Raw genomic sequence first — 24,701 nt, forward strand, 5'->3', positions numbered from 1 at the left:
CACAGTGTCCTCCCTCCCAAAACAGGGAATTGCTTCCATTATTCCACAGTCTGTTGGGGCAAAGATGTCTGTGAGCACAGCCTCGTAACTCCACACACAATGAAACTTTTGTGGATGATGAGCACAAGTGGATACAAATATGTACAATTTGAATTACGATTTGTATTTAACAACCTTTCATTCAGCTCTTCCTCTGCCATTTTTTAATCTGTCATTGGATAGCTTTACAAATCACAATTAGCTATGAGAAGTGGTGCAAATACTTTTCTACCAAGCGATATTTAAACGGTAGTGTTTACACAATCCCTACTTTATTGTGGCTGCATCGAGAATCTTTGGGAGTTGGTGGCAGTGTATTGTCCTAAAAATTTTGTATCAGCTGCACTGCACATATCTGTGATCTGCTGAAACCAAAGGTGATAACTGTTCTTTGTGATTTCTACATCTGTAATGACCAGTCATAAGCCCAGAAATGTTTGTCTGTATTTTTCTCATTAACAACATGATTTGGAGTCTGAGGTTCTAATAATGAGGCTGTTCTTTCATCCTGACTACACTACAGATTTCTTTGGTCTCAGTATATTTTGCAAAAGGTCCAGTAAATTTTATCTCAAGCTCCAGGCAGCTATGGACTTGTCAGCTACATTCTGAGTGATCATTTCTGAATTGGATGACAAGAAAGGGTTTGGCTTGTTTTTGATTGCATGTATAACACTCCACTGTCTTTGCAGTCAAATGCCTCTCTGTTTTCTTGTCTCATATTCTGAGATCAGAACAGGGAATCTATTTTCTCCTTTGCTTTCTTACAGCATCAGACACACTGGAACCCTAATGCTGGCAGAGGCCTGGCATTTTATCAGCTATGTGCAAGAGCAACTGCATTAGGACTCTGACTTTTGTGCTCGCAGTTGTGCTGGAGACCTGAAGTCCTTGCAGGGCATAGCTCAAGTGCTGTTCCCTTGTAAAGCTTGCAGTCTTTACTGCTCTTCGCTGCTTTGGGGCATCCTGCTCCCTCCATCTTACGTGTGCGGTGTGCAACTGCTGCTACAGCATAAAGCCTTGCTGCTCCCCGCAGCACATACTGTAAGGCACTGGCTGTTACGTATCCTTGCTCTGCGTCGGGTACACAGGGTGTTCTTGGGGCACTTGGGCTCTTTGTCATGAATTGTGTAGCACGTGCCTTTGGCCAAGGGAACTTCCAGCTTCAGTGAAGGATGGGTTACAGTAAGGCTAGATTTGAGAAGCATCTTTCAGAGAAAATGCAACAAGGGCGTTGATAGAAAGGCCGCTGGTATAAACCACGTTCGTGCTCAGCTGGTGAAACTGGTTCATACACTACAGAGGTGTAGTCAGAAAGCACAGAAATTTAACACCTTTACAGTTGAATTTCTGTAGCTGAGGGCTATTCTTAGTTGTCTGCCTCAGAAACCAAAGGTTTTTAGTTCTCTTTCAAACTGGATGACTTCACTGCTGCATGGGGTAAGGTAACACCTTTCCCCCTCTGTCGCAAGCAGAGTGCTTGCCTAGCTACTGTTGCCGTATTTTTCATGTGTACGACTGTAACGTGACATGCAAGTCCAGCACCGTCTGGAAAATGATCTAGTGTGAAAGTCAGGAGGGATTATGAGTACTCTGAGTGGTTGGCTCTTTTGCTGCAGAAATCCTCATCTTACTAGATTATCCCAAAGTGCAGTGGCTTTCTGGGTCTTAATTTATCCTGTTACCATTGCCCTCAGAAAGTTTTTCAGGGTTCCTGTACTCCAGGGCTCCACTGGTAGCACAAAAACTTCCCTATTTATGGAAAGCTTGAAGGTTAGATGCTCCGTGTTGAGCATTGGGATGCAGCTATAGCTTTTGGCTTTATATAAAAAGAACCAGGTGCTGTACACCTTGGGACTGGGCTCCATGTGTAGCAAAAAGAGCTGATTCTGAAATCTCATTCTTTCAAGATTCGTGGTAAGCAGTGAAATCCTTATTTGAAGCTGGTGAAAGCTCCATGTCCTGAAAACATGGTTTTCCTCATTTTCAGTGGAATTTCACTAACTGGTTTCAGATGAGGTTGGAAATGTCATCTGCATGGAACACTTGTTTAACTTTAATTTTCTAAGGCAAATTACTGGCTAGTGTAAATCACTTTGTAAGCTGATTAAAAGTTCTAATCACATTTCCTACCACTATAAAAGTGGGTTTTATAAAGGGCAAGAATGCAGAGAACAAGCAAGTAAATCATCTGGAATATTCCTGCTCTGCTAATTTGAAATTTTAAATACAGCAGCCATTGACACGGTCTGGTTTGTAACTCCTTTAGTGCACCCAGCGTTCACAGCCCAAGTCATAGGTGGAAGTTGAAATGTTTATAATTTTGCATTTGGTTTTAAATGCAAACCGTGGTGTGTGCTCGAGCTCTTTTCAGTTACCCAAACGCTCCTTAATCTGCAGTGGGCTGACGCGTGCCTTTGAGGAGTTTTGCATCACCCAGCATAGGCTATGTGCACTGCCTTGTTAATGACACCTTAGTGACAATGACACCTCCTTACACCCCTTCTACAGCCACTATGAACAGAGGAGCTCAAAATTAGAGCGTATAAGCTGTTTCCTGCTTTGGCTTGCTCCCTGCAGGATTTCTTTTTTTTCCCTGGACCGTGCAATATTGACGGCAAGCCTATAATACGGCTCCCCAGCTTGCGTGTAGTGCCACGGTGAGCAGTGCAGGGACCTGACCTGAGCTTACCCCTACTCCTTACCCTCCCAGGCAGCTGCTGCCGCTCAGAGTACAGACATGACACAGACTGTATGTAGAGGAGAGAGACGTCAAGGCATAAAGGATGGCACTAGGAAGCTGCAGAGTGACTGGGGGGGAGAAAGGCAGTAGCGTGGGTTATGGAAGGGGTTCTCCATGACTGCCAGGGAGAATCAGGAGTCCCAGGTCACCTTACCCAGGCAACCCAGATGCCTGAACCTGGATGGATGAAGTATCTTCCATGCTTGCACTGCAACTGAGGGGCAACGGCAACCCCAGACCTTGTGAGTCGAGCATTTACCTTTGGAGCTTGTGCTTCTGTAGCAGTGAAATCATGGACTGCGATGCTCCAGTACGTACCTGGGACCCAAAGAGGCATAGGCTGCCTGTACTAAATGCTGGATGGCTGTTGCTATGTAATATCCATCATGTAGGCATATCAGCATATGCTATACTACTTGTGCAGTTACTTCTTAAGGTAAATAAGTGGGGGAAAAATGTCCATTTTTTTAGGGTCTTTTTGTCCTCCCACATCTCAGATGTACGCTAATATAGCAGCTGACAGTGACTATACCAGTTGTTGGTAAAAGGAGAACAAGGTCAAACAATCATTAAAGTAAATGGTAAAAGATGCAATTTATCAGTCAGGAGTACTTAGTAAGGTGACAAATTAATCTTTTCAATTAATATGGCTGGCTAACTACTGATCACACTAATTACCCTTTTGATGCCAACTGCACTTGTTGAGATGGAAGTTCTAAGTGATACTTGAAGAAAGTGATTTCAAACACTTAATCCTTGTTCCTTGTATATAGTATGAAGAGAAGATTCCCTACAGCAAGTTTTCTGAAAAATTAGAGATTTCTGAGGAAAGAAAACCATACTTCAAATTTTATAGACCAGTTTTATGTATAATGTAGGCAAGAACCTTTCTGTATTAAGAACTGTACCTTTGTCATTTCATTGGGATTGAGTTACAAGGTATTTTCTGAACGACACCCAGTCTTAATCTAAAATACCAAGATGCTGGTAAATTCCTGTAAATAATGTGGTAGTGAAGGTGGCAACTCATAATTGTGTTATATTTGGCTAGTTCCAAATGTGTGGTGTAGAAATATCATCAAGACACAAAGAGAAAAAATTAACCTTATCATAATTATAAGAAATTTGAAAATGAGGCGATTGAGCCATTCCTGAAGACTAGTCAGAGAGGTATGGCTATATGGGCTACGTTTTGAGGATGCATTCACTGCTCTGTGTGATAAAAAGGACTGCAAAGCAATGTTACAAGGAGTGATCCTGTAGAGCACCTATGCAAAATACCTGTAATATCTTATTGCTGCAAGCTATTTATATCCAACGTATTTTTCCCCTAATATTTCCCTGTTTCAGAGGCAGAAGATGCTTTCATCAACAAGGAGAAGGTGCAGAAGGAGGTGAAAGCTGCACTATCAGAAAATGCCACGCTGAGCTGCGAGGTGGCCCAGGAGAAGACTGACGTGAAATGGTACAAGGATGGGAAACTGATCACCTCCAGCAAGAAGTTCAAGGTGGAGTCGGAGGGCAAATTGCGTCGCCTGGTGGTGTGTCAGGTGGAGAAGAAAGATGCTGGGGAGTACACCTGCGAGGCTGCTGGCCAGAAACTGACCTTCAAGATTGATGTCACAGGTGAGGGATGATCTGATAACGTATTTTTTGCTGTGGCTATAAAGAAAGCTTCCTAGTGACATAGATTTACTTCCAGCCATGGTCTATATGTGTCTCCAACAGAACTTAAGCAGTTATTCTTAAAGGTTGGTATTAAAGGCATGTGTGTGGATGCTTTGGGGAGGAGGAAAGTCCAGCTAGGCTGGTATTCTTTCCCTGATTTTGACCAGAAGTGATTATTAAGAAAAAGGATGTAAGAACAGGACAAGCATACAACAATCCTTCCACTCTTTAGGAGTCTGCAGTTCCACTGTAAGAATCTTTAGTTTCCATCACTTCTAGGACAGTTTTTCTGCCCTATGAGACATGGCTTGGCTGGGAGAATTTGCCAATGTGACTTCATGAGGAACTGCACAACATATACAATTTCAAGTGTGAGTTCAGATCAGCATCCAGTAGTTTGTGATGCTGGTGAATCATCAATACATACATTTCTGTCCTTGCTGCTAGTTATTTTCATGGAAAATATTCCCCAGTATTTCTTTTCTCATCTTCCTTGCTTCTGTCTTGCCTGAAAGAGTTATGAGGGAAGAGTACTTACATTTGATGTAGATGTTTCTTTTCTGATTGTGGACCAGAAGAAAACCTTAAATATGCATCCAGTTAAAAGCGTATCCCAGGAAGTGATGTGGGACAATACAGCTGGGACTGGTGCAAACATTTGCCCTTTTCTGTTTCAGTGGATTCACCCAGTGCTAGAATCTAACAATGTCTGTTTAAAGGTGTGCGCATCTCCGCAGCCTGGTGCACTGGTCATGGCCCTGAGCTTTTTATTTTGGACTTGGCTATGAAGGTGGTTGTGTATTATCCACACTGGATGTGGTTTGTGGCTGGCCTGCTCCCAGTGTGGCCTGAGTAAAGCATGGTGTTACAGCACTGAGATCCTTGTGACTGCCAGTTGTGGGTCTTGTTGAGGTACAAACGGTGGGTTTCTTTCTGCTTGCTCTGCCCTGGCTGCCTACTGTGGTGTATGTTGGTGGGGACTGAGACCTTACAAGGAAACTGGGGGCAAATCTGCCTCATTCTCCATGGTGTTTGGCAACTCTCCTTTGTGCCAGAAAAGCTATGGTAATACTTATTCCATGGATTAATTATGTGACCTTTTTCTGTGGCTCTGTGTAGGTTGTAGGAGCAGCAGAGGGTAAGACTGAGATCATTATTTCAAACAATGAATGTTTGAATAGCAGAAGCTGTTAGAAAAATCATAGCAGATTATAAATGAAACTGGCAGAAATTAACAAAGGATCTTACCACACTCTTTGAAGGAAGAGCTCTTCTTAGCTTCTTGTGGAGGGATCTTCTCAACTGGGACCAGGAGATATTTATCCTCTGCTGGATGCAACGAGGCAGGGAAGTGCTCTCAGCAGTTGTTTGTGCTGGCAGCTAAGCAAGTGAGGGAAGCTGCTGACAGCAATAATGGAGGGTTGCATGAGACACTTGGATGAAAACTCAAGGATTGGCTTGACTTTTAGGGCTTCTGAGAAACAGCCATAATCATGAGAGAAAATCCCATGGCTCAGAGACCGGGGTTCAGGTTTTTGGGAAGTAGCACTGTCCTCTACAGGTTGATGTGGGGGAGACCTCACTATCACCAACCTTCTCTGCATCCCCCATCCTCTCCGTAAGCAGGGGTGAGAAGAGACAAGATAAGAATACTTCCTCATGGAGGTATTTTTCCTGTCACAGGCTTTGAGGTACTTGGGTGTCATGGAAAATGGGACAGGCATTTTGTCTGCAAGACACAGATGGGTGTTGCCCAAGCCCATTGCTACCAAAGAGAAGTCGTTACATAGATTTTGCAAATGGGTAACTATTAGAATGGAGAAAAACAGGCTCTGTCTTGTCACTTTACTGGTCACTTTAAAGGCAGAAATGGTGGGACCCATTTGCGTTCTCCTTCAAGACTGCTGGAGAAGTATGCTGTAGAACCAGAACTGGAAAACGGATCTTCTGACCCTCTGTGCTTCAACCCTAAATCACCATTTTTTTTACCTTCCTGTTGATCAAGGTACAACTGAACGATAGTACTTTGTGTAAGAAGTGCCTTTGCCCTGAGGGAAAGTCAAACATCCAAAAGTTTTCACTGAAGAGAGTTGCCTAGGGTAGAATATAAGGTGTGAGCTTAGGAGTTCCTCACTCGGTTTACCTCCTTGTGGAACCTCCATTGCTTTGTACTGAAGGGCAAAACATCTTCCTGGAGTGAGGGTAAGAACCCAAAAGAACAAATTAGCCTGTAGAACACTTTCTAGGAACACTGGCTTGTTTTCTTCAGAAGTGTGATACAAAGAGCTTTGAAACATGAAACCCACACTGTGCATCCCCAGTGCTTCCCCTGTCTACATGTATTTCTGGTGCTAGAGTGCCCCTCGCTAGGTGTCTTAACCTCCTGCATGAGCTTGGATCCAGCCTGACTTCGGGCAAATCGTGCTGTTTTACTACAGTTACGGGTTCCAGAGACACAGCTTTCCAGCAGAGTTGTCCTTTTTAACTTTTCTTGTATGTGCTCTGTCTTTTAAAGGATTAAAAAGTGTTTTGGTTTGTGTGTTTGTTTTTTTTTTTTTTTTTTAACCTGGCCTTGCTGATCCTTTCCTTCCTGTTTTTCTGCTGGGTGAAGTACAGATTCTGAACACTTTAGTGTGAAGATACCATGTTCCACACTGAGTCCTGAACAAATCGTTAATCTGTTCTTCATGAATCAGTTCTCATAATCCACACAAGTTTGGTAGCTTCAAATAAGTGTGTTACAGATATATTTTTGTTAATCCCTCTATTTACTGCAGGCTAGATCATCTTGTGATCTCTACATCCAAAGTTACTTCCCATGCCCAGCTTCTAAAATGATATCCTTGCAATTTACCAAAAGCAAGCCTAAAATCAATTTACTTTTCTGAAGTCAGTGCCTGCTTGATTGGAGAATCTGACAGCTACTCCATCTGGAAATCCAAGTTGCTGTTGGCACATCTCCAGTGGAGGCAATGAGGATGATTAAGGGGCTGAAGCACATGTCATATGAGGAGAGGCTGAGGGAATTGAATTTGTTCAGTCTAGAAAAGAAAAAAGGGAGATGATATTGCTGCCTGCAGCTGTCTAATGGGAGGGTGTAGAGTCCACAGCTCCACATTCTTCTCAGAAATGCATGGTGACAGAAGAGGCAAAGCATACAAGCTGGAACGTGGGAAGTTCTGAAAAGAGACTAGGAAACACTTGCACCATGAAGGGTGGTCAAGCTCTGGAACATGAGCCTTGAGACTGTGGGATCTCCATCACTGGAAATATTCAGAACTCAATGGGACATGGCCCTGAGTAACTTGATGTAATTTTATCTGCTCTGAGTGGGGAAGTGGGACTGGATGACCTCCAGAGATCACTCCTAACCTAAATTATTTTATGACTCTGATTTTGTACTATTAGTAGCACATGATCTGTAGAATATATCTGGGAAGTGATGCTGTTCCATGAGGACACAGGTCCATACAAATCTTTGAGGGTACTCCAGTTGTTACGCATCTATTTCATAACCCTTGTAAGCTTTGTTGTGTTTTTTTTTTTTTCCCTGAATATTCCTTGACCCACTTATGGGGCAGCATTGGCAAATGAAGGATCCTGCCTGGAGTATCTGCTGTTTACTCTGAATATGCAGCCTTGTCTTCTCTGCAAGTGGCCAAAACACACCTTCCCCAAGAGAGCCTGTCCTGCTTGGCCTGCAGAGAGTGACCCTACAGAATGTGTGCAGGAAAGCTGGTGTAAGCCTGAAGATCAGGCATGGCAGTTCTGGCTGCCCAAGCGAGCAGCAGCAAGAAACTAGGCTGTCTGGAAGCAAGGTGTCCCTGCCAGTGCTTCCTCAAGCATTTGCTTAACTGATTCTGTTAGCCTTTTTGATTTTACGGCTGCTTTATTTAAACTGTAATCTACCAGGTGGTCTCCCATTGAAAACCCAATACCCTGTGATCTTGGAGGCAAAGCTTTCATTTTTATGGGCTTTTTTTTTTTTTTCTTCTAAATTTTTTCTTCTTTCAAATCTTGCAGGTGATGTGTTTGAACACAAAGACAAAGTTCAAAAGGAGGTGAAGACAGTGCTGAAGGAGAATGCCACACTGAGCTGCGAGGTGGCCCAGGAGAAGACTGACGTGAAATGGTACAAGGATGGGAAACTGATCACCTCCAGCAAGAAGTTCAAGGTGGAGTCGGAGGGCAAATTGCGTCGCCTGGTGGTGTGTCAGGTGGAGAAGAAAGATGCTGGGGAGTACACCTGCGAGGCTGCTGGCCAGAAACTGACCTTCAAGATTGATGTCACAGGTGGGAGAATTTGCTGCATCCCTGTTGCACGAAAAATTGGAAGGAGAGGGAAGTTATGTGGCTTGGCAAATTCCATCTCAGCAGTCAGTGACTGAGCAAACATTTAGGTTTTGCTGGTTTACTTGAGCATTTGTGTTCATGCTATTAGATCTGTCTCCCTTCTTTTAAAACTAAGAGTGCAGTGGATTTCTGTAGCCCAAGCCTAGGGCAGGCTGAAGGTCATCAGGAAATTTTCCCAGGATCCTGGTGAAGATGTACTGATAGCAAAATGAGAGTTGAATGATTGCAGGAGGAATTAAAGGACACAGCACACCTTCTGAGCACATGTATTCTCTTGTGAATGCCCCTTCCTGAAATAAAGTCTCTGTTTATTATGGAGGAAACCTATTTATTATGGCCTCTGTCAACTGAAATACTGGAACTCTTCTCAGAAGTAGTAGCTGAGGAAACCAGGTCTTTTCACCATAATATTAACAAGGACCGGTTTTACTCTTGACAACCCTCAGCTGGATCTTGATGAACTTAAAGCAAATTGAGCAGTTCATGTATTGAATTGCTTTTTGATTCTGGTGCTGTGCAGTGCAAAGCAAATACCACGGGAGCTGGCTAGTTTTCATTCGTTAGAGAAACACACTTCTGGGATGCCACAACTTTAGAATATTTGGGAAATAAAGATACAGGCGCAGAAAAGGCTCATGAAGTTTGTTTCCCGAGACTAGCTTTGCTTTTGCTGGCAAAGCAAACTGCAGCTCTTGGGTGGTTTCGACAGTTCAACAGACTTCTTATAGACTGTGTGCCTGGTGTGCTGACGGACTTAGGCGTAGGTGAACTTCTTTTATGCAGATTTTGGAGAATGGTTGTGGTGGAAATGAAAGCATCTTGGGGGGCTATGTATCTTTGGGACTACCAGTAAAGGAGTCCTGCACCAGGCACTTGATGTAATTCAGAGATTAACAGTTCAGTTGATGGTGGTGACAGGTAATGTGAATGGGAAAGCCGTTTTCAGCACCGCAATCCAGATGTGCATTTGGGAAGGGGTGTGTGTGTGTGAAAGCTTAACTTTCTGAATCTGCCCCTGTACCCTTAATTCCAGAGGCAGAAGATGCTTTCATCAACAAGGAGAAGGTGCAGAAGGAGGTGAAAGCTGCACTATCAGAAAACGCCACGCTGAGCTGCGAGGTGGCCCAGGAGAAGACTGACGTGAAATGGTACAAGGATGGGAAACTGATCACCTCCAGCAAGAAGTTCAAGGTGGAGTCGGAGGGCAAATTGCGTCGCCTGGTGGTGTGTCAGGTGGAGAAGAAAGATGCTGGGGAGTACACCTGCGAGGCTGCTGGCCAGAAACTGACCTTCAAGATTGGTGTCACAGGTAAGAGAAGATTTTGGCCTATCATTCCTATTTCTAGAATATTTGAAAAATTAATATAGTTTCATAAGTTTTTTTTCCTGTTGCCCTTCAAATTTGTAGAGAACATCTTTGGAATGGCCTAACTCTGATGTGGAAATGGGACAAAGAGTTAGAAATACAGTTCTATTTATATCTTATATGTAAAACTTCATAAAACCCTTAAAACAGCAAGCTACATGCTTGGAAAGACTTCGGGAACTATCCGTCTCTGTAGGAAAAGGGCTGTGGGAAAGAAAGTACTGATTGCACATCTCCGTCCTCACACGTTGGTGCAACCAGAACAGCTCTGCACCACAGCTGATTCTCAGTGCATTTCAGAGCAAGGTCATGGTGGAGAGCAGGCTGGGTGTCTGCCCAACATCTGCACTCTTCTTCTTTCTCTTGGATGGGTTCGTTTCAGCCTTGGCAGAGAATGTGGCAGTAAGGCTTGATATATGTCAAGGTCTATCAAGATATATAAGGCAACTAGGGAAAGAAGGTGTCGTGGAGACTCATTCCAGATTCATCACCCTGCTGGGGCTGTAGAGTGGTAAAATGGATTCAGCTTTTTCCAACTCCCTCCCTGCTTCCTGATCCTCTTGCAAGTGGTATGACTGAGGTGTCTTCTGGACAACAAGGGGATTTCACCATTTGGATGTAAGATGAGCTGAGCTTTTCTCAAGGTCACATAAGAAGTAATAAGAGTCCTGAATGTATCAGTCCTGGTCTAGCATGCTTCTCACTTAACAAAATGACCTAAAAGGCAGCAGAGGCAGCTATTGAGAACTAAAGAAATCAACAATATGGGACCATGACAGCATGGGCCAGCTCCTGCCTCTAAAAAATTGTTACTTTGCACTCAACTTCAACAGAAATGTACCCTGCCTTGACTGGACCCTGCCACACAACGCTCTTATGAACCATCCAGATGATCTGTCTTACTGTTGTCGAAATGCTAATCTTTGTGTGATTTGTGACAAAGCAACAGAAAGCTTTAAAAAAACCAACAAACAAACACCCCCCCCCCCCAGACCTCTACCACAAAGCGGTTTGCATGTTCTGCCAATATGTTTAAACACCTGTTGTCAAGTCAGAGATTTGGTTTCCAGTTTTACCTGTAAGCCACAAGAAGGGGATTGGGCAGCATCACATCTTGGAGACACTTTGAATTTCTCTCTCTTTTCAGAGCCAGAAGTTGTGTTTGCCAACAAGGAGAAGGTGCAGAAGGAGGTGAAAGCTGCACTATCAGAAAACGCCACGCTGAGCTGCGAGGTGGCCCAGGAGAAGACTGACGTGAAATGGTACAAGGATGGGAAACTGATCACCTCCAGCAAGAAGTTCAAGGTGGAGTCGGAGGGCAAATTGCGTCGCCTGGTGGTGTGTCAGGTGGAGAAGAAAGATGCTGGGGAGTACACCTGCGAGGCTGCTGGCCAGAAACTGACCTTCAAGATTGGTGTCACAGGTAAGACATACTTGTCTAGATTACAGGAGAGGATAATAAAGTAATAATTGCAATAACTCTTACACTATGGTGCAGTTGCAACGGTGTGGGCTTTGTTGCAGCCTGTAGGGTTCACCTGGTTTTCTGTACCTTGTTGCTTGGATTCTTAGAAAGTGGAATATTTGGCTTTAACATGGCACAAAGGCCTATCTCATTCTTAGCCTGTCTATGTAATAATAGTTACAGATACAAATATAATAGTAATAATAATCTACATTTTATTCAGATCTCTCCCATTCCTGGGATGCCAAAGGGCGATTCTTGTGCATTGAACCTCTTGGAAGGGAAGAGGCATTCAAAAATCCTTTTCTTGTTAGACTTCTAGTCCCATTTCTGAGAACTCTAAGGCTGGAATATGTTTTGTCATTTGGAATTTCAGCAGTGGCACACCTCAAGATGGGTTGAAAACTCAGCACTTTTTCTGAATTTGGGCTGTTGTGCGTAGGAGATCTCAGCCTTCTGAGATACCTTACTACTTCTACCAGGTGTTAAATGTCCCTTTGTTGTGAAAGATTCCCAGAGATTACTCTTTTGGAACAGGTTTCACAAGGTGCCCAAACCGCTTTAAGCATGTGATGCTAAAGGGAGTGTTGACATTGCAACAGTCTTGGGTACGTCGCTGTCCATGATCTTGACCTACCTGAGTACTGCAGGGAGTTCTACTGATGTAGAAATACAATTGCATTTCCTTTGTCTCTTTGACAGTCACATTTGTGACAGTGGAAGAAACCATGAAGAGTCTGTTCCAGAAGCTCTTAGTCCCGTATTTCTATCCTAGGTCTTAAGTAAAAGCAATGTGGGAGCTTTTGGTGATATGTGGGACAGATGTTCTTTGGGAATGCTTTAATTAAATATTTTACGTATGATGGCTTGCAACCATAGGATGATTTCAACAACCCTCTTGGTCCTTTCCATTCCTAGGCTCTTACCCAGTTTTCCACATGGCAGTTCAGTCACACAGAAGGGCAGATTTTGCCCACTGAAAGCAATCTGTTTTGGCAGTTGACAACCTAAACATTTTAAAACATGTGCACAGAAATTAGTACGATTGATCTTATTTTAATCCCTTGATCAATATTTTCTTCTGTTTCTGCACTCAGAACCAAAACCTGCATTTATAAACCAGGAAAAGGTTCAGAAGGAGGTGAAAGCTGTCCTGACGGAAAGTGCCACCCTCAGCTGTGAGGTAGCAGAGGATGCAACTGAAGTAAAATGGTACAAGGATGGAAGGCTGCTTGTTTCCTCTAGGAAATTCAAAATAGAAACTGTGGGCAAAACCCGGCGCCTGGTTATAGACCAGCTGGAGAAGAAAGATGCTGGAGAATACATCTGTGAGGCTGCAGGCCAGAAGCTGACTTTCAAGTTGGAAATAACTGGTGAGTACTCACTTTGAGGGGCGAAGCAGCAATTTGTGTGGCTTTAGAGTAAAACTGAATATTCCCTACCCAGCAGCCATGGTGCAGCAACCATTTCCCCTGGAGCAACATCCGTGAACCACACCGCATGTTAATTTGGCCTTTTTCAATCTAGCAGTGTAGAGGTGAGGAACCTGGCTGAAGACTTTTTTTGGGCTATGTACATGCTATGCAGTTTTTGCTTATCTTCTTTGCACACCCCATTGATGAACCTGTTTCACTGGTGGGGAGCTGAAAGAAGTGGGAAGCTTTGAAGTGCAGCAATAGATTTATGGAGAAAGATGACCAAGAAAAGCTGGTCCGTGTCCCAAAACTTCCCAGTTTTGTGGCAAAGGGTTGTACAAGATGAAAAGAGACTAGGAGAAAGGTAATAGAGCAAAGAGAAAAGAAAACAGGCCATAAATTCAGGTTTTGCACTTTAATATTTTTTAATTGGACCTAAATTCCTAAAAATGGGAAAGGAAAGAATTATATAGGTCATTTTACTCCTAAGAAACAAGTTTTTTGTGAGCAGCAGATAAAAATGGGTATTCGCAATTCCTTTCCTTTGCTTCTTTTCTAAGAAGCAGCTCTGGGTTGCCTGACAGATCATTTTCTTTCTTCCTGCTCAGCAAAAGATTGTACCAGCCACAAATACTCAGACATTGCCTGGGTCACTGCAGATCATGAATGAGCTGGTGTTGTGAGTCACAAAGAGAGAGTAAGAGGAAGTTACTGTGTTACAGATTTGAGCATTAAGTTTTTGGTTTCCTATTTCAATGTCTTTCCTAGAACCAGAGGCTAAATTTGAAAAGAAAGTTGTCCAGAAAGAGCCTCTCATTGTTCAGGAACATGAAAGCATCACACTGACTACTTCAGTAACACCTGAAACTGCTCCAGTGAAGTGGTTCAAGGATGGAACGGAAATCAAGGCAAGCAAGAAATACGAGTTCAAGAGTGAGGGGGCATGCAGGACCCTGACGGTGACCCTGGCTGAGAGCACAGACACTGCTGTGTACACATGCCAGACAAAGAACGACAAGCAGGAATTCAAAGTGCAGGTGAAAGGTGAGCAGAGAGCAGCACACAGGTCATGTCCCAACCCAACAGCTACGCTTCTGTCATGGTAGGATGGAGGTGAAGTCCAAACTCTTTGTAAAAGTGTTCCAACCTCAAGGCTTGAATTGTTGTTGTAGCTGCTGTGGCTGCCCCACCATGGGTGAGCAAAGTTCTCCTGCTTCCAGATGCCCAGGTTTTCACCTTTTCTGTCCACTTGGAGGAACCAGGAAGCCTATGATGGCTGCTTCTCCTGGTGCCTGCCTCCCCACTTGCATTATGCTCTTTCTGTCTCCGCCCAACCCCAGTAGCTGGGGCATGGCAGAGACCTAGCTCTTCCCCAGTCTGCTCACCAGCACAACAAAGCTGTTGAGGATGTCGGGGGATGTTGTGTGAGGAGAAGATCTGTGAGTTAGTCACATGGGGAAGCAGGACCTGAGTTAGATCCTCCTCTATCTGTCGGATGGTGGACCTGGGATGCTGTTCCCTAGTCAAGGCTAAGGGTATAAACTGACGAGAAGGATGAAATACCACAGGAGATGAGAGGGGAGATGTCCCAGAGCAAAGGCCTGCTCCTTCCTCTTCAGTCACACTGGAGATGTCTGCAGCTAAGATGCACTCCCTCGGCATCCTTTGGAGCCATTGCAGAGGGGTGGTTGCTAATAGATCATGATACACCTGATCTCTTCAATGTCCCCTTCAGGATGAGAGAAATCACACCCTGGGTTTCTCTGACTCCATTGCTTGTGTCTCCAGTAACAGGAGAGATGAAGGTGGCTGGGGCTTATGCATTCCTACAGGTTTTCAGACTCTGATGTAAAAACTCTACATGGTCCCATCAGGTGAAAGATGAGAAAGAAAGGAAAGCAATACCCAATCATGTTTTAAGATGCTGTTCTTGCTTTACAGAATGATAGTGATATTAAAATACCATGTCAAAGGAATCTCCCTAAATTTCCACCTTTCTGGTTTGTTTTTGTCTACCCTGATCCCCAAATATGTTCTGGTTTTGCTTGGTTTTTTATTTACTTATTTATTTATCTATTTATTTATTTATGTAAGTTGGCCAGACCCAGTTTCTTGGAACGGGTTTCTTATAATTTTCTTTCTCATCATTTTTCCTTCTTCTGGATCTCAGAAATCCCAGTGAAGTTTGCCAAAAAACTTGAACCTGTTAATGCTGAGATTGGAGGCAGCGTCTCTTTGACCTGTGACGTGAGCCACGCCAAAGGGAAGGTGATGTGGTGCAGGAACGGAGTTGAGATCAAGCCCAGCAAGCGTTTCCAGATTCATGAAGAGGGGGTCAAACGAACCCTGACAATAACAGGCATCCGGGCTGAGGATGAGGGAGAGTACTCCTGTGAGTCCAGAGATGACAAGAGCAGCATTACCATCACCCCCAAAGGTATGTTTGTCGTGGTGGCAATGTGGCAGGATCCTTGGGTTTGGTTCTTAGCCATTACAATTCTGCAAAGCTGAGTTGTTCATGTATTTGTGCTGTGTCCTGGGTTGACAACAACATCCAAAACTCCATTTCCTCTCCCAATGTCAGTGGAACCTCTGTTTGTGAAGAATATAATGATTTTTGAGACCTGTTAAGCTCAGGTCTCTTAATATGTGGGCAAATTGACCTTCATATTACATTTGAGGCTGAAATTAAGTAACCCAAATATAAGATGGGACCTCCTCCCGCCCCCTCTTTCCCTTCCCCCCCCCAGCTTTCTTTGCCCCTCTCTTCTGGCATCTTTATACACAAAACTAAAACATGGGAAATGTGATGACCCAGTAATAAAAATTGCTGCTTCTGATAACATCATAGAAGCTTTTGGCTCTTTGAAGGTGCTTATGCTGTGTCTCGGAGAACAAAGCTGCTAAATATTTTATTCCTATCCACCAGCTCCCAGAGTGGTGAAATTCATTACAAGCCTCAACAGCGTGGTCTCTGAGGAAGGCAACGAGGCTGTGTTCAAGTGCACCGTCTCTCCCAGTGATGCCGTGGTCACTTGGCTCAGGAACGGTGTCAAGATTGAAGCCAGCAAGAAGTATGTGATCTCGCAGAAGGATACCAGCCACAGCCTCACCATCACTGATCTGACACTGGAAGATGCAGCTGAAATCTCCGCCAACGCTGAGGGTGTAGAAAGCAAAGCCAATCTCAGAGTCCGAGGTAAGAGGTCGTAATGCCCCTTCGACAGGCTGTCACTGATGCTGTGACCTGTGTTGTTTTATATAGCCTTCCCTCTGACTGATTATGTTAGCAGCAGGGAAATTCACATCATTAAACAGAGACCCCCAGAATATATTGGGATGGGAGGTATGTGAGCTACCGCTTCAATTTCGTCCGAAATCCTGTTTTCTGGATCCTCTACATTCTTACTAATATTTCTCCTCCTTTGGCAGAGGCCTCAGTTTCGTTCAAGAAGAAACTGGAGCCCAGAACGGTTCAAGAGAGGGACACAGTGACCTTGGAGGTAGAGCTGACCAAGCCTGCAGGGGTGAAGTGGATGAGGAACAGCATCGTATTGAAGCCCAGTGAAAAAATAGAGATCAAAGCTGAGGGGACAAAGCATACCTTGGTGGTTAAGGACATCTCCTTTGCAGACAGGGGCTTCTATTGCTGTGAGAGTCCTGATGACAAGACCCAAGCCAAGATCAATGTGGAAAGTAAGTTGAACGATCTCCAGTTCTATAAATACCTGGGACAGGGTTTGGAGGTAGATTCTGGTCTCTTCCATTATCATAATGGCTGCTGCCCCCCCTGCCCCCCCATGGGGACACAGGGACATAACCAGGGGCTTGGCCATCAGTCAAATGGCAAGAGGAGGTTAAAACAAGGGCAGTAAACAGAGAATGGCTGGCTGGTTCCTGTTGCCTCCATCTCATCCTGCCAGCTTTCAGTCATGCTGTTGACCGTTAGGCTTCTCAGCTGATTCTTCTCTTTCCTCTGAAATTTCTCACTCTTTGGTATACTCTGGGGTTTTTTTCCTTTGTATGGCTTTTAGCAAACCATTACCCCTTCAGCCATCCATTACCCTAATTCTTCTCTGCAGACCACCTCTTTCTAAATGTCTCTTCATATTCAGTCAGGGTTAAAAAAACTACAAGAGCAAATCTATCTGAGGGTGCTGCCCTTTCAAGCAAGCTAATGATGTCTCAGCTGTAGCCCTGTACTTCTGTCCTTTTTCCTCCATCCTTTTGTCGTGATTGTTACAGGATAGATGAAGATAGAATTTAAGCTCTTAAGGACTATCTAATTTTGTCTGTAAAGCCCCTGCCACCAATTGGTGCTGTGTAGGTCATAAATAATAGGTAAGGATGGACTCAATAACAGACTTCAAGTACATAAAAAGCTGTTGTGAAGTGGAAGGGAACAGTCTGTTCTCCATGTGGAAATAATGACAGGAAATAATGGACTTCAATCACAATGAGAAAGATCTGGGTTATACAATAAAAAAGCTTTTTAATGGTTGGATGACTGAGTAGGTTGTTTGGAGAGGTCCTGGAGCCTCCATCGTGTGTTTAAGAAAAGGTTAGCAAACTATCTGTCTGAGATGACATAAAGAGCTGAGCGTGTCTTAGAGGAGGAGAGAAGGACTAGATGATTTTTTCTAGGTCTTTCCAGCCTTATAATCTTGTGGTCTTCTGATGGAATTGAATATATAAAAATGATGACAGACTATCTCATACAGAACAGGGTCTTTCAAATCACTTCCACGCACTGCTAATTTCATTTTCAAAACCTTCCTGGCTGAGAGCTGTTAAAACCCCACTGCTTTAGCATCCCGATACGGGGCAGTTATCACTTCTGCTGGTGGTTGCTCATCTTTTTCTCTGAACTGAATAGCTCTAGAATAAAACAGACATTAGCAGTGACTAGCAGCTGGTAGATTCATCTCGGATTCATGAGGCCTCAATGTAGCACATTACTTTCAACTCCCTCTGTAGTTAACAGAGAGATGAAAAGACCTCCAAGGAGAAAAGACCTCCAAGGAGTGCTTAAAGTCTTAGATGCACTGAATTACCTTCTGGAGTGTCTTAAATATTCAAGGAACCATGGGTGACTATGATCCTGATTTAGAGGTAGATTCAGGTTTACTATCTCAGTTAAATCAGATGAACTGGGTCCATGGAAGTTAAAGAAACACAGCATTTCCACAGTCACAATGTGCTGGAAGAATGCAGTGTGGTACAGTGCAGTTTTCTGCTCCATCCTCTTTCACATGTTGCACCCCAAGGCATTTTTTTCAGACTCTGGGTGATATTCATATTCCTTCCAGCAAGAATTTTTAGCAGTTGTTTGTAGATTGTTACACCTATTTTTAGGCACTGGACGTTGCTACAGCCAAGTAGTAAAAACAAAAATGATGGACCAGTCTTTATATAGGAGGTAACTGGGTAGTCCTGATAGCTGTCAAGAGTGTGTTGTGCAAGGTGAGTCATGCAAGCATAAATGTGTATCTGTGTCTCGTTCATGAACTTCCTATTGTGATGGAGAGAGAGGATTTTGCTTTGTGCTTCCCAGGCACGCAGCTGCATTCTCATTGCTTACACTTAGTGTCACTGTAGAAAGTAGCTCCTCTGTTGATGGATTGAGATAGTTCCATGCAGTGATGAAAACTCAAGGTGATCTGAGAAGAGACCGTGATAAAAAAGGGGAATCGACTCACTGTAGCAGGGAATTCTTTCTGCATATGATCATCTAAGCGTTAGTTATGAGACGTTGGAAGAAAGGGACCGTATACAAGTATCTCACTAGCCCGTATGTGTGCTGCCTCCAAGTCCTCCAGCTGAGATGGCACCGAGCTCTCACGCTGCTTTACAGCAAAAGCAAGACTCTAAAAGGAGAAGCCTAAATTATGCTCTATTTTTTTATGTTTAAGCAAATAAGCTCCTTTCAATAGAACGTGTTAGAGCTTACATTGAGGTCAGCAGTTCTTTAAATGCTCGCAGTCTGGGGAATTGAGCTACTGTTATTTGGTGCTCAGCTTTAGGCTAAGGCGGTGGATTTCAGAGGGACTTTTTAAAAAAAAACCACTGAGCTGGACCAGTACTGTTTGGTTTGAGATTGCTTTTGGAGCAGTGTAAAGAAGGAATAGCTATGTGAAAATCTGTTGATTTGCTCCACTATAAAAGCTGCTTCATCAAAAGATAAGCATCTGTTCTGATTTTAAGATGCCAGGAGATTGTAAAAACAACTGAGCTACTTGAAACAATGACATATCTGGCTGAATATCTATTTTCAGTTGTAACCAGGTGGAAACATTTGTGGAAGACTTAAATAAGTCAGTCATGGGTAATGACATGGGTAATACACCTCTAAGCTTTCAGCAGGGAAAAGCATAATTAGGTCAATTAATTATAGCAGAAATCATACTGGGAACACAAGTATGAAATTTCAAATCTCTTGACAGAAAATGTTGTCTATTTAAGTAAATCCTGTAAAGTTCTACCATTCCCCAACTGTTGCTGCTTTATGACAAGACTTTTGAAAAAGTTTGGTTGTTGGGTTTTTTTTTTTCCATCCTATGTACAACACCAGGTGAGGATATAGCCAGGAGGCCACTCACTGAGTTATTTGCTATGGTATTTAGTTAATGTTTTTGCAAGTCCCTTTTGTAATCTCCTTGGAATAACTTCAGTTTGGTCCTTGATCCATTCACTGTTTGAAGGGCTGGTATGTCAATAGACATCCTAGAAGAAGGTTAGACAGTAGTAGGTACACTGTTCAGAGCATGAGGTACCCTGAGGGAATAGGGACTGGCCACAAAAATCAGATCAGAAATAGGGGACTGATGCAACCTCTAGCGACAAAGTCAGGGTTTCTGGTGTCTGTCTTTGGGAAGCAAAGAGCAAGTTCCTGTAAGTGTCTGCACTTCCCTCATTTGTCTGGTTTGAGATCTGTCCTTGGGGCAAACTCCTTTTATGTGGTCATGACCTTGGAGAAGACCATGAAAGAGGAATCAGTGTGGTTTCTTTGAAAGAGGAATTAGACAGGATCCTACAGTGTCTGTGCTGCTCTCTAACCCTGCTGTGAGGTGTGACAAGCGATAGGGTGGCAGGGAAGGTACAAGGAGATGGCATTGCATGGAGTCTGCTGCTGCCCTCCCGGGCAGAACCGTACTGTGCTTCTGCCCGGCTTGTTAGTAATGCTGTAGCATATTCGTAACACCTCTGTGGGACCTTTGGAGAAATAGTTTATTCCCTGTTGTCCCCCATGTGGTGTAAGGACAGGTGCTATCAGGAGATGTTTGAGCCTCAGGGAGGCTGTGATGTCCTCAGCCCAGGAGCTGGGTCCAGCCCTTGACCACAGAACAGAGCCCACAGCCCACTCCTGTCAAGTCTGCATTCGGATGCTGGCTGAACGTGGATTACCTCTACTAAACATGCACTAGGAAGGTCAAAATATTCCAGGAAACCCATAGAATTGAAGGTTTCTGTGAACAATTCATGACTTTTTAGAGCATTTTTTTTGTTTGCTTGTTGTTTTTAATTGACAATTTCTTTTAAGAATGTAACACGTTTAAACACTAAATCCATTTTACTGGCTGATAGGACACTGATGACTTGTCATAGAAACAGGTAATACCCACCCAAACCATGGATGCTTTTTCCCGGAGGCTGTGAGGTGCCAGTGTACATCACACCATGTCATGAGCTGGTTCTTTTTCTTTCCTTTTACTCAAAGCTTTTTCCTCTTCCTGCTGCTTCCTTCCCTCCCTGGTTTTATCCTGGTTGAAGAATTGTACGATATTTTTTATTCCTTTATGCTCTATTAGTCTGTAGTGATAATTTTCTTTCTCTTGAATCATGCCTGAAGAGCAAGAATTTTCAGCAACATTGCTCCTGTACAGCACAGGGAGCCTGATCCCAGTATAAATAACAGTGTTATCTTCTTGAGTGGTTCTTCCTGGTGGTTATTGGTGACTACCTCACCCAGCACAGGAATGTCTCTAGTCTTCTGTATGTGCATACAATTCCAAAGCTTATTTCCGTCCTAGACAGCGAGTGTGGTGGACCTTGATAGGAAAAGGGTCACATTACCCTTTTTCTGCAATGCTTGCTTGACTTGTTTGTCCCAGCTGAAAGCATCCACCTTAAGAACAGCAGCCATACTAGCAGTATGGTCGTGGACAGGTTTTGTTCCCTACAAAGGTGTTCTTTTTAATTGTAAGATACCATTTAATTGGTAGGTACCTGAATGAGGAATAGGGAAATAATTATTTTGGAAGTCCTCAGGGTATTTCATAGCTGTCGGTGTGCAATCTCCAACTTGCCCTTCTTGTTTTCCAGTGAGGCAGATCAAGTTGGTGAAGGGTCTTCAGCCTCTCGAAGTCTCTGAGAAAGGGACTGTCACCTTTGAGGTGGAGGTGTCACATGAGGATGTGGAAGGCACCTGGCAGAAGGATGGTGTTCGCCTGAAGCCTGCATCAAATGTCAGTATTGGTGTCCTGGGGAAGAAACATTCACTGACTCTATCTTCGGTGACTCTTGAAGATGCAGGACTCATCTCCTTCAAAGCAGAGGGCATTCATTCATCGGGGAGGCTCACTGTGACAGGTACGCAGACCCAGAGGTCTCAGGTCCTGGTTGGTGTGGGATATGTGTCATGTCCTGACCCAGAGGGTGAGCTTTTTAAGAGGGCAACAAGCTTTCCTTGTGACTGCAAGTGATGCTAAGCACCAGGCCATCATCGGTAACGCATCCTTCTAATGTCAACAGGATTATTATAACATCATTGTTCACAGAACAACTAATACCAATGTGCTCAAAACAATATGATTTTGTTGTCATAAGTTTTATTAAGCATGGAAGTTAGGCTCTACCTATTCATAATTGCGTGTGCCAGATGGTCTTGGAGACCTAATTCCCTAGTAACTGGACTTTCTCTTTTTTTTTTTTTTTTTTTCTTCTTTTTTCAGAACTGCCTGTGAGAATCAGCAAACCTTTGGTAGACATGGATGTAACTCAGAAGCTCAAGGTCACATTTGAGTGTGAGCTGTCCAGGCCCAACGTGGATGTTAAGTGGTTCAAGGTACAGCACTTAACAGATAGCAGTATTTTAATTTTTGACTTCGCTGGAAGGGAATAAGAGCCTTTAATATCATTTCCAGGGGATGCGAGTCTGAGCCTTTGGTATACAGCTCTTAGCATTGCTCTCTTGTCCTTACGTTCATCTACTTGCCTTTACTTTTCCTTTACTTCATCACTTTCTGTTATTTATTTGCTGGGTGTGTTTACAGGGTTGAAAGTTAAATGTTTCTGTTCTTACACAGAATGTGAGCACTGCAGCCGACAGCAATGCGGTCTGCGGCTTTACTTCATGCCTAGCAGTTGTCACCCAGGATTTATAACCTCACTGGGTACTGTGATTTAAGATGAAATCTCAATTCCCTTTACACCTGACAGTCATGTTGGGGATCAGGCCAGGCATTTGATGTACCTTCCTTGGGGCTCAGCTGATACTCCCCTTAAATGGGGATAACAGCATTTCTTCAGGGTAATGTCTGAAGAACTATTCTTCAGATTAATTAATTAAAAAAAAATAATGGATTGTTGCCAACCATGACAGTGCCTTAAGCCTTCAAGGAGGTGTCATCCAGAAGTTACGCCTGTTCTTCAGCCATTTGTGCTTCTTGAAAACTTTGCACTGTGCTTAAGTTTCAGCATATAAGCACAATTCTGTGAAATCCAATGAGACAGGTGAATTAAGCACAGGTCTGAATGTTCATTTTGTTCACAGCAGATGTAGAAGACTTGATGGTGATTTGGTTTGGCCTTTTCCCTTCTAGGATGGGAAGGAGCTCCAGCAAAGTAAAAAAATTGGGATTATTTCCCAGGGAACTAAGAGAAGCCTCATTATTCACAAGTGTGAATATGAAGACCAGGGAACCTATACATGTGAAGCAGCTGAAGACAAGACATCAGCTACCCTAAAGGTTCATGGTATGTTTGACTGAAGTAGGAAATTACACGTGTTGCAGTATTTCTGACTACACAGCAAGAAATGCTTTGTGGCGAGTTGGAGTATTTTGCAATTAATTCATTTTGGTTAACTTTCTCTTCCTAGTGAGAGAGCGCTGGCACAGCTGTCCTGTGCTTGCTCTGTCCTTAGAGGAGTATTTTTGGAAGAGGTGCTAACTGAGCTTTCCGTTTATAAGTGCTTTCTGTTCTCTGGAATACAAATTGTCTTTCTAGACTAGCGAGTTAGCAAATAGCGGACAGACTGGCACAAAGCAGGGGCTCAATGGCTGGTGCTGACGGGGTTTGGTTTAGCTTTTTGGTTTAGCCATTGTCACAGGGGGACTTTGCCTGAACAGGGACTGGACAAGTCTTGGATGTGACCTCAAGAAGTGCCCTACTTTTCGTATTGCAAATGCTAAGGAAAGGGTTGTGATTTCTGACTGCACCTCTCCTTTATGCTCAAGACCGTTTTCCCCTCTGTGTGCTGCACTGTGCAGCTGGTCCAGCGCCAGGCGTGTTTTGTTGCCAGGCTCTGAAGCACCAGAGATAAGCTAGTGCTAAACTGCAGTTACTGGACTGAGAGGTCTGCTGTGCTCTCACAAATGTTATTTTCCAGAGGGACATCTGAAAAGACAGATCAGCTCTTTGCTTACTAGATGCTGTCCCCGTGTGGCCACTTCTGTTCAGCAGTATCTCCCTGAGCACCCGCGCTGTTCCTTTGCTCTGTTGAACCTGCCCTTTTCTCCCTGACTTTGTGGTTGGATGGGTTGTTGTTTGAAAGCTGGCTGGTTTGCATTTGCACTCTCAGGCTAATCCAAGGTGCATCAAGGCCTTCCCTTTCAAAAGGAAAGGGCTGCAGGAGCACAGAAATATGGGTCAGTTCTGACGTTACCTCTGCAGCTTTGCACTAATTTAAGAGGAATATACCGAGTTCAGGGGACTCTGAAGAAAAGGTGTCTCCTAGGTAAAAGATGTGGCTGATAGAGTCCAGACACACAGGCAGGGCAGTGAGAGGAGAGTGTGCAGAGAAAAAACACGTGAATGCGACAGATTTATAGTGACACAAGACATTGTAGGCTTGTGTTTAGTTTTCCTTGGCAGATTTCCTTTCGTTAATATGTTTAACTTCTTTTAAAACCTGTATGAAGTTCTGGCATCCAAAAAATCCTCTTGCAGTGAGCTCCACTGTAGCTGGTAAATTCTACCTGTAGGTTCAAACATAAAATGTATTTACAGTGTTGAAGAGAGAAACTACTCAGGAAGGGAGGCTGATCTAGAATAAAACACAATCCCATTTGTTTCCATGCAAGTATGCAGAAGGTAAACACACCACACTCAGTTATGGAGAAACTCTAAATAAGTATTTGTTTCTATCATTTCACAGCCCGAGATATCAAGATTGTTAAACCACTAGAAGATGTGGAAGTGAATGAATATGAGAGCGCGTCTTTCGTCTGTGAGATCTCACATGATGAGGTCCAAACCCAATGGTACAAAAATGACAACAAGCTGAAGGCTACCGACAATATTAGAATGCGTCAAGACGGTAGGGTGAAAAAGGATTCATTCTTGAGTGGGAGTGGGTTTGCATAGGTGGTGGTATGGGAGACTGGGCAGATGGGTCTGACCTCCAAAATCAAGTTAAGAAGGTTCAGCAGA

At 43.7% G+C, this 24,701-nt stretch overlaps 1 protein-coding gene across 1 annotated transcript in view; it reads left to right on the forward strand.

Annotated features, from left to right (window-relative positions):
- OBSCN (obscurin, cytoskeletal calmodulin and titin-interacting RhoGEF) overlaps positions 1–24,701 on the forward strand; it is a 185,675-nt gene that overhangs the window by 28,756 nt on the left and 132,218 nt on the right. The window contains exons 11-23 of the mRNA XM_037382736.1: positions 4,133–4,408; positions 8,474–8,743; positions 9,837–10,112; positions 11,317–11,592; positions 12,732–13,007; positions 13,818–14,093; positions 15,220–15,486; positions 15,979–16,248; positions 16,482–16,745; positions 21,372–21,638; positions 22,001–22,113; positions 22,871–23,024; positions 24,427–24,588. Coding sequence (XP_037238633.1) covers positions 4,133–4,408; positions 8,474–8,743; positions 9,837–10,112; positions 11,317–11,592; positions 12,732–13,007; positions 13,818–14,093; positions 15,220–15,486; positions 15,979–16,248; positions 16,482–16,745; positions 21,372–21,638; positions 22,001–22,113; positions 22,871–23,024; positions 24,427–24,588 — 3,147 coding nt within the window. The remainder of the gene's footprint in view (positions 1–4,132; positions 4,409–8,473; positions 8,744–9,836; positions 10,113–11,316; positions 11,593–12,731; positions 13,008–13,817; positions 14,094–15,219; positions 15,487–15,978; positions 16,249–16,481; positions 16,746–21,371; positions 21,639–22,000; positions 22,114–22,870; positions 23,025–24,426; positions 24,589–24,701) is intronic.

This window comes from Falco rusticolus, chromosome 4 (genome assembly GCF_015220075.1).
Source record: "Falco rusticolus isolate bFalRus1 chromosome 4, bFalRus1.pri, whole genome shotgun sequence".
Classification (NCBI taxonomy): Eukaryota; Metazoa; Chordata; class Aves; order Falconiformes; family Falconidae; genus Falco; species Falco rusticolus.